A 10,042-nucleotide genomic window follows, 5' to 3' on the forward strand; every position below is an offset into this window, starting at 1 on the left:
CACACATACACACGCACACACACACGCACACACACTCACACACACACACACACACTGATGCAAGTCACCCCGCTCACAATTTGTTTGATCAACTGCCCTCTGGGAAGAGGTACAGAAGCCTGCGCTCCCGCACCACCAGACTCACCAACAGCTTCATACACCAGGCTGTTAGGATGCTGAACTCTCTCCCCCCTCCACCCTCAGCTACATAATATCCTGGACTTTGGACCCACAATGGCTGCCTTGCACTACTCCACTTGCACTACTCCACTTGTACACTTGCACACTTTGCAACTTGTTGTTGTTGTCCTGTTGTTCTGAAAACACTTCTGAACACACTTCTGCTGCTCTTACATAACTTGCACCACTATGCCACTTGCATACTTAGGTCAAACAAAACTACCTCAGCCATTTATTGGCCTGACTTTTGGACTATTATATTGACTGTCTACTGTATGCACAATTGCACAATTTCAACTCAAATTTTGCTGCTCTTATTTTCTTCATTGTATGTGCCTTCTTATTTTTACTTTTTATATTGTTTACTTGAATGTTATGTTTGTCTGTGGACCTAATTGGTTAAATATGTCTTGTCTCCACCGTGGGATAGTGGGAAACGTAATTTCGATCTCTTTGTATGTCTTGACATGTGAAGAAATTGACAATAAAGCAGACTTTGACTTTGACACATGCACACACGCGCGCGCGTGCACAGACACACACGTGCACACACGCACAGACACACACACGTGCACACACGCACAGACACACGTGCATGTACACACACACACACACACACACACACACAAAATCCAGGCACATCACAATTCAGACCTTCACAAATACAATCACTTCACATGCTCTTTATATTTTTTATGATTTTTATGTATGTGAGATATATATGTGTATGTATGTTTGTTGTTTTATGGTTGTTGCTGGATGCCTAACATTTCCCTCAGGATGAATAAAGTATCTATCTATCTATCTATCTATCTATCTATCTACATACATACAAAACCACACCACAAACTAACACATCAACTTTGCTTGATAAACAGCTAAACCCACAGAAAGGGTATGCACATACAGGGTCATGTAAACACATGCACCACCATCTCCGCTCTCCACAAAGAGATTCAGTTCCTTCAGGACACAATTACACCCCTAAGGTAATTTATATGGAGGTATTTAAATATGGGTCAAACTGTATTAGTCGTAGGAAACTGTAATTAATTATATGAATGTATTCACATGAACCAATGTCACAGAAGGTGCACAATTAATTGACAATGCCTCAGTCTAATCACAGTTCCTTCAGTGAATAGTCATGCAACCAAGTTTTGGGTCTGAACGGATGAAATGCCTGGCTAATTATTCTAAGATTCAAAACAGAACAGTCGCTGTGTCTTTGAATTAGATAGAACTTTATTAATTTATTCAGAAGGTAGCATGCATAGCTCAGCATGACTTTTCAGAATGGTGCTTTCATAAATTAGTAATCATTAACCTAACAGTAACAAAGGAATTAATTGATCTCAAGTATAGTTAACTCCAGATTTCTTTTGAATATTGAGAAAATGTCAGTTTGTTTTATTAAATTGTGAGCTCATTTAACTAAATGGTTTGCTCATTTTGTTATTGTACCCTCATTTTGCTAGATTTTGTAAACTGTGCACTCGATTTACTGAATAGTTTGTTTGTTTTATAAAATTATGCGCTGTGGGCTTGTTAAAAGCACAATTTAGGCAATAAGTGGATGATTAAGTAAAACCAGCACACAATTTACTCAAATGAGCACACAATTAAGTAAAGTGAGCACACCTTCTTTTAAAATGAGCACATACGCAAATTTTTTTTTAAATGATACCTCCTGGGCACCATAACAATACATCTACTGGAAGATAAATCATTACATGGACAAAGAGGCTTCATATTTTATGGCTGATGGCTAAAAAGTGGTAAAAGGCTTTCTTAATAATGAATGAAACTGAAGAGCTTATTTGATTTCAAGTATTTACCATCTGATGAATAAATGCACAGGTAAGTTAGGACAAGTGGATGACAAAGGATGAGAAATTACTGCCCTTTATTGATTATTAGTGGCACTAGAAATAGGCTCCTTCTGAAATGGATGTTTCCTGTAACAAAAAAAAAAGTCTTTGCACACTGACCTTGTGACTTCTGTGATTTCTGATTCATGTGTAAGTTGTCTGTTGCCCTAACCTGAAGTGAGTGGTCATGAGTCTTCCATAGGGGATAAAAAGCCTACAAGCTGCAGTTTAAAAAACATCATGAAGTGAAAATCAAATGTTTCTAAAGTTCTTGGTTTTGTGATCATCTGTTCAAATATGTTTAGACGTACTTGCGGTTGTCTTGTGGCTTTGTATGTTCACTGAATCATTCTTGAAAACCGAATACTGTAAAACTTAAAATATAGCCCAGGGCCTAGTTCCCCGATAACGATGGAGACACGCTCTTAAGAGGGTTTTCTACAATTCATCTTACGATCGTTCGTTTGTTTCCCGAACATGCTCGTAGCGTGAATGCGCGTGCACTGCTCTTAAGATGCTCTTAAGGGGAGCTGTCCACGTTAATAGTTCTAAGATTAGATTGTTGCACCATGCAATAATTTTTTGCGGTGTCACTTAAGAACACGTTTGAAGATAAGAAAGAAGTCTAGTAAGAAAGTGAGGAAATGTGTAGATTTTGATGCAGTAGCCTACAGACTAAACCACATGTTGCTTTCTCTGATTTTTACCTCATAGGCCTAATAAAATATAGCCTTCACTTGGCAAAGATAATGGCAAAATATTCTGGCAACGTCTCGTTTCATAACTTGATTGCATTTTTGTCCGCTTTTCATCACATTATTATGACCATTAAATGCAGGCTATACTATTTCATTTGCACGCTAAAATCTCATTCATCACAGGTAAACACAATAAAGAATGGGAACGTAAATTGGATTATGTATTCTAAGTTGTAATTCCTCTGTATGTCCTGTTGGTGACCTCAGTGAGAAGTACTGTTAAGACGCTCTTATCTGGTAACGAGAACTCTGGAGTAGGCTACTCGTAGATCTACGAGTGTTTTCACGACGTTCTTAAGCTACGATAGTTTCGGGAAATGCACGGATTCAAGTTTCTTCCAGTAGCAGCAACTGGAATCCATGCATTTCCACAGAATTATTTTTGGAATCTGATCCCTTATCATACCTGTTCATTCTTACTCGTCGCTCGACTTATCGTGACTAAATTCAAGATGGCTGCAAACGCTAAACTTCGTGAAGATACTGTCTGTATAAATCGTCTTGTAAGTAAATGACCAGTGCTTTTTCAAAGTTCTCAATGTCTCGTTTTAAATGTCAGGGCCCTCGGAAGTCTACCAATGAAGTGTGGAGATACATTGAGCGTTGTAAATGGTGTAAAACAGTGATTTATTTGCATGGCTAGCCCGATGCCGAAGCACCACCATTGAAAAAGCTGTTAGTAGCATCGGCTAACTAGCGCCAGATTTTGGAGTGCAGGGGACAAGCCGAGATGGGCTATGAGACATACGTTCACACTCGGTATCATGTTTCAACACACTTTAGGTCAATATCACACCGGAATTCTCCTTTAAGATGCTTTCGGGGAACTGGGCCCAGGCTTTTATTTTCCAAAATCACCGAACTGCACAGGCTTGTATTTGAGATGGGCGCCTATGAGACAGGCCTTCAATTCCTTTCACACAAAAATTAAATTGAATCGAGAATTTGGAGAATTGTGACACCCCTAGCCTATTAGTAACTCAGTAATAGTAGGGGGGTCCAGGGTCATGCCACCCCTGGAAGAACATTTTGAAAAATAAACTCCTTAAATGGTGACTTCTGGTGAGTTTTGTGGAAATTAATTTAAGGTATCTTGCTGTGAAAAGATGCCAATTACAAAGCATGATTATCATACATAGTGTGACCCGTGTTTTTTGACTGAGGGGCCCCATTCAGATATCAGGAGTGAATAACATCCCCCATAGAATATAATTGAGGGGCCCTATTCAGACATATCACACAACATAACCTGTGTTATTTGACTGAGGGGTCTTATTCAGATATCAGGGGTGGAGAACGTAGTAGTGCCTTCACGCAGAGGCCAGTAGGCCCGTTCAGTAATCCATCCCTGGCCAGTATAATAAAAACAAGTAACCTATAGGCTTACCGTCGGCCTATCCTTGTCATGACGCGTTATCTCCTCTAAATTCATGCTGCAGCCAGTTTAAAAAAAAAAAAAAAAAAAAACACATTAACCGAACTCAAAGCCTCTCCTGCTAGGCTACTCTGAAATATCCGGTAGGCCTATGGAAGTCGTATGGAAGTTTTGTCATTCATTCACGTCAGTTAAAGGTTGTTACAGCGATAGTGGGGATACGTCACTTCTGTTGATGTTCAAACAAAACAGAGAGCTAGCTCGCTACTCCCTCCCATGCAATTAAAACTCTCCTAAACACGCATATAGTCAGTTATTGATTGAAACACTTTATTTTGCCTTTGAGTGGGCCTTGTTGGTAGCAATTGTTTTTGCGTACAGATCTTGGAGCCTAGGCTGCCTACAGAGACACGTTTTTTTGACGGCCTGCTTATGGGGCAGACAGCTAGCGGATCGTTAGGAAAGAATAGATGAATGTGATCATTTATGTTTGGGCCTTTTTTGGGCCTAAAATTACTGATACAACCTTTAACGCTAACATGCTCAATTTAGCAAGTGAAAACAACTTCTAGTTACAGTCCAAAATTATACTTACTTTAAGGCATAACATGGGCAATAACAACTTACATTAATGCAATATTCCATGAACACCTGACCTTGTCTCTTTGGAGTGTGCTGAAACAATCAATTGTTCTGTGTTGTTTCATTTCATGTTCACGTCAATGTTTAAAGGGGTGTTCAGGATTTTGGACATAGAACCTCATTTCCAAGTTAGCAAGTGTGATATTTATTAGTGGAGACTGTTTTCAACACGTTTCCTCCAGTCCTTCTAGTTGCAGTGTTCACAGGTGCTAGGCTAGCGCAAGTCATCAGTATGTGTTAGCCTGGCACTAAAAACAGTCTTACCCACTCCACAGTTGTCCAACAATGACTATCTGTCAGGAACAACCATCAAACAGTTCAACCTGCCAATCAAATTTCATACCCAGACTGAGGTTGTTCATTCAGTCAGTCTCAGTCATGGCAAAATCAAGATAAGGATTTACTGTTCTTAACTACTTCACTAGACCCAGCTTATGGGCCAGTCTTGTGAAATGCCATTTGTGTGTGTGTGTATGTGTGTGTGTGTGTGTGGGTGTGTGTGTGTGTGAGCATGCTCAGACAGTGTCCAGGCCACTCTGTGAATGGTCTTGAAACAGCACAGGGACTGCAGTGTCCATAGAGAGAGGGTGAGGAGGGGGAAACTGACCAACACAGAAGAGTGAGAGAGAAGGGACATCAGACAAGACGCACAATGGCACAAACCAGTACCTGTAAGTTTAACATAATAAATCATTTGATTATGGTTGTATAGCAAATGTATATGAATACTTGTGGGATATTTTCACAAGTACTTACAATATGTACAAAGTCTTTGATATGTTATCCAATCTGCTCAGTGAACGTATAGCAACAGAATGTAAATGTATAAATTTAGTACAATAATGTGTGACTTTTGCCATTTTTGATGCTGCCTAAAAGTCCATATACCATTGTTTTATTATGGACTCAGACACATATAGATAACTGTTAAGAAAAGGAAGTCTGTGTTTGAAATGGGGAAAAAAACAGTTTGACCATTACATTTTGTTTATTCAGATAATCGCGGTGGTCTGTGTTATTTAGATATTGAGATCATTCATTTTGCCAGCTTTCCATTTAACATGAAATGGACAAATTCTTCTGAATGGCTCATTATCTCCGGGATCAAGTCATTATGCAACACAGTGGTATTTTCTAATGTCTAAACCAGCCAGATTAAATCCTGATTAACTGAAATACCCTCTTCTCTGCACTTTTCTCTTGGTTTCTTAGTGCCCTGTTCCATTCGTCCATACAGACCCACAGATAAGGCATCGGTGGTCTCACTGTTTCGTTTTGGGGTGATGGAGCATGTTTATCCGGCCTTCTTCAAGGCCATGAGTGATCCGGACCACATTGGTGTGGCCCTCAGCATCTGTATGGCTGGCTATGTGCTGGGTGGGAGCTCTTACTTTCAGGCACTGTTATTTGGTGGTGCCTGGGCTGGCTTGGTGTACTACTGTTGCAATGAGATCTACCAGGGCTACCTCAACAGGAAGTTGGCTGGAGAAATGGATGACGTGCAAGCTCACTTCCTGGACAACCCAAGTAACAACTTCTGGGTGGCAGAGATGGACGTTAACGGCACATCGAAGATCGCCGGGGCGGTGGCCGTGCTGGCACATAAGGGAGGGGACGACGCAGACGGCAGGAGGAGCAACAGCTGGAATGGAGGTACCATGGCAACTGATGACGGAGATGGAAGCTACGGGGAGGTGTTCCAGCTGGCGGTCTCCTTCCCACTGCGGCGCAAAGGTCTCGGCTCCCAGCTGCTTCAGACTGCTATCCACTTCTGTAAAGAGCAAGGCCTGTCCAGCATCGTCCTGGAGACCAGCTCTCCTCAGGCTGCAGCGCTTGCCCTCTCCAAGAAGATGGGCTTTGTCCAGACCTCCAGCCACAGCAAAACACACTCAAACCGCTGGATGGCTAAACTAGCACGCATCAATGTGTTGCGCATGGAGAAGGTCATCTGAAAACAGAAACACACTCTTTAACTCTCAGATCACAGGACAATTATCCCACTAAAAATCTAATTCTCACACATACAAACATCACCACCACAAACCAAGTCCTTCATCTGGCCAAATTGTGGGAGAAATTCAAGATTGCAAAGATAACTACAAAGGTCTGGTTGGGTTTATGTCTGAAATTTTATTTAAAACTAGCCTTCATTAAAACCTCAAAAGTCCACTTTGAGATAGAGTGGGCTGGATTTGGCACTGAAATTTATAAATATGTGTAATAAACCATAAAACCATCATGCTGCTCTCTCCTCAATTGAGTAATACATGCCCATATGTGAGAAAATATGAAGGAATAAGGAAAAGTTTGCTTTAAGCTCCTTTGCAGGGATAACAGTGAGTGCCACTGCCTCATAGGCATTACTGCCAGCTGACTCCTAAGACCTCAAAAGACTTTGCTTAAAATACCACTGAAAGACGCAATAGTGCGGGAGTGATCAGGGTTTAACATTCCTCCAGGCAATACCGAGTGCACATATGTGATCTCACGCTAGAAGCCAATAAAGAGCCCTCTGTTCTCAAACACACTAGTGATGGAGATTAACCTAATTCAGTGGGATAAACCACTATGGCCATTCCTACCTCTATGCAACACTAACAATTAGAATGGCAACATGGCAGGCATCACACTCAGTGGCTTAATATTCATGTGAGGATTTGTTGCCATGTTCCACTTCCGTTGCCACCACACTTTGTTTTCATAAATACGGTTGGCACCCTCATGATTGCTCACCTCTTTGCCCTGAATGGCACGGTCATTTTTGACCACCGAACAGACCTGACATTCTGCCAAATGTACCCCCTTGACTCATGAAATTGACCCAAAATTCATGTGATTGACAATTAAGTAGTGAGGCAGAGAAATCAGGACAATGAAGAAGCTGTTGCTTTACAAAGTCCTGTCAATTCAACAGGGTTACATGATTTCAGTCAGGAGTCAAAACATAAGTAGTAATAATAGTAATAAATCAAAATATGACCGCTGCACAGTCCTGCACATTCTCTCCACAAAAATAAATCACACATGTCGATTTGTCTCCATCTCCTACTCCATCCCCTACTCTTGCAGCTCATGTGTGTGTAAGTGTGTGTGTAAGTGTGTGTGTGTGTGTGTCTGTGTGTACCTGCATGTGTGTGATCCAGGTTATGTGTGTCCCCATTTACATTGTTTAACTGGACGTGCAACATCAAATGAGTGCTTATGGACTAGGTTGATGCGACTCGTTGACATTAACAAACCACAAAAATGTTGTCATCTTGTGTGCGAATCTTGGGTTCAATGATGCAATAGGTGCAATCTCTAGTTATGCAGTGAAATCTGTAGTTTTCAACTTTTCGGGCTGCTCAATCCTGCACATTCTCTCTTGTGAATTTGTGTGAGTGTGTGTTTGTATGTGTGCACAGTCACTAAATGTACACATTAATTAATTTATTGTATGACCCCCTATGGACAGATTTCCACAAAACTTGGCACACCTCCAGAGGATTTAGAGGAAGAGGTTAATCATACACATGAAAATAGGGGTGATTAAAGCCGTGTAGTATTGCATTTTCATTTTATACGGAGAGGGGAGGGGGTGCAAATCACAAATGAGTGGTTATGGGCTAGGTTGATGTGGGCCCTTGAGAACAACATACCATAAAAAATATTGCCATCCTCGGTGCCACGCTTCAGGTAGTTATTTAGGAAAAACAGCATTTTTGGGGTTTCATGCCCATCAAGTTTCATGTGCCCCGGTGTGTCGGTATCCCGGAAATCACTGACCAAATATTTATTTATATTTGGTAAGGAAAAAAACAAATTGACAATCCTTATACCGCTACGCTCATAATCATTATTTACAAACATCCCTCCCCAAGGATGCTGTACACTAGTTACATCCCTCCCCAAGGATGCTCTACACTATTTACATACAAATCTAAAATGAGCAGACGCACATGTGGACTATACAGGTGAATGACCAAGGAATCTTGAAGCATTCATTAAGGAGAGGTAAGATTACTGTAAGAGTTCGAGTCAGACATGCTACTCGGAGCGAAAAACATTCCCTTTGGACATCACTGTGTATACCTTCACCTTGTAAGATTAAAAAGAACATTTTTAAAGTTGCAGTAATTCGTCTTTATTCCAGTGAAAGGCAGTTATTAAGCCTGCAAGTGTATTCCATAATGGAAATAAATTAGGCTTTTAATAACAAGTCTGATAATCTTTTGTTTTTGTTTTGTGTGTGTGTGTGTGTGTGTGTGTGTGTGTGTGTGTGTGTGTGTGTGTGTGTGTGTGTGTGTGTGTGTGTGTGTGATGTGTGATAATTAGATTTCTGTGACCCTTTGGCTGAGATGGTTCTTAATTACCTATAATCCTGTTCCCCATCGACAGTTGGTGGTTGTCACTCACACTTATGTTTGCACCCTGACCCCAAGTGTGAGTGCAACAGTAAGACCTGTCTGTATGTTTGTGTGTGTGTATTGTCATATATGTGCCATACTTATTATAACCTTGGTTGTATACACATGTATATGTAACGTAGTTTCACAGTGATAAAAAACCCAAACATGTATCAAATGACGCTGACACATTTCACAATATAGCCATACGTTTGGAATAATTGTCCTCCATCTCATTTGTTCTTTAGCAGCCCACTGAGTCCCTCCCACATCAAACAAGATGGGGGCCTGGCGAAGGAGAACCTGAATCGAACAATTGAGATGCATAACCCAGCACATCCATCAATGACATCCATCATCACCGCCTGGCCTGTCAAAAAATATTAGGCAGCCAGCCAGTGGACAGGTGTTGATCCTGCTGGTGATGCTTCAGCCCTTATCCTGGGATATATAAATCAGTTTAGCTTTAACTGAGTTTATTGCCATTCTTCCAAAACAAAAACATAGTTGGTAAATTAATTGTCCAAATTGCACATTATAGTTGTTCTTCAAGAGAAAGTCAAGTCAAGTCAAGTCAAGTTTATTTATATAGCACATTTCATACACAGAGGTCATTCAATGTGCTTTACATAAACAAAACCAAACGATAATAACAAATAAAAGCATAGAAGGGCAATATAGTCAAAGAATAGTTAAAAGGTAAAGATCATAATAAAAAAGAAAACATAAAACACAAGGTAAAATCATTTAAAAATAAAAAGAATAATTAGTAAAAGCAAAAACAAAGGCAAAAGTAGTAAAAAAAAGTAATAAAAGACAAAGTAGAATAAT

General features: G+C 40.4%; 1 protein-coding gene across 1 annotated transcript; it reads left to right on the forward strand.

The window, feature by feature from the left end:
- Positions 1 to 5,373: 5,373 nt before the first annotated feature.
- On the forward strand, positions 5,374 to 7,065 carry LOC125293807 (probable N-acetyltransferase CML1). Its single transcript, XM_048241936.1, has 2 exons — positions 5,374 to 5,497; positions 6,039 to 7,065. The coding sequence occupies exons 1-2, from the start codon at positions 5,479 to 5,481 to the stop codon at positions 6,776 to 6,778; spliced, it is 759 nt and encodes a 252-aa protein (XP_048097893.1). The 5' UTR covers positions 5,374 to 5,478; the 3' UTR covers positions 6,779 to 7,065.
- The last annotated feature ends 2,977 nt before the right edge of the window (positions 7,066 to 10,042 follow it).

Source organism: Alosa alosa, chromosome 4 (assembly GCF_017589495.1).
Source record: "Alosa alosa isolate M-15738 ecotype Scorff River chromosome 4, AALO_Geno_1.1, whole genome shotgun sequence".
In the NCBI taxonomy this organism is placed as follows: domain Eukaryota; kingdom Metazoa; phylum Chordata; class Actinopteri; order Clupeiformes; family Clupeidae; genus Alosa; species Alosa alosa.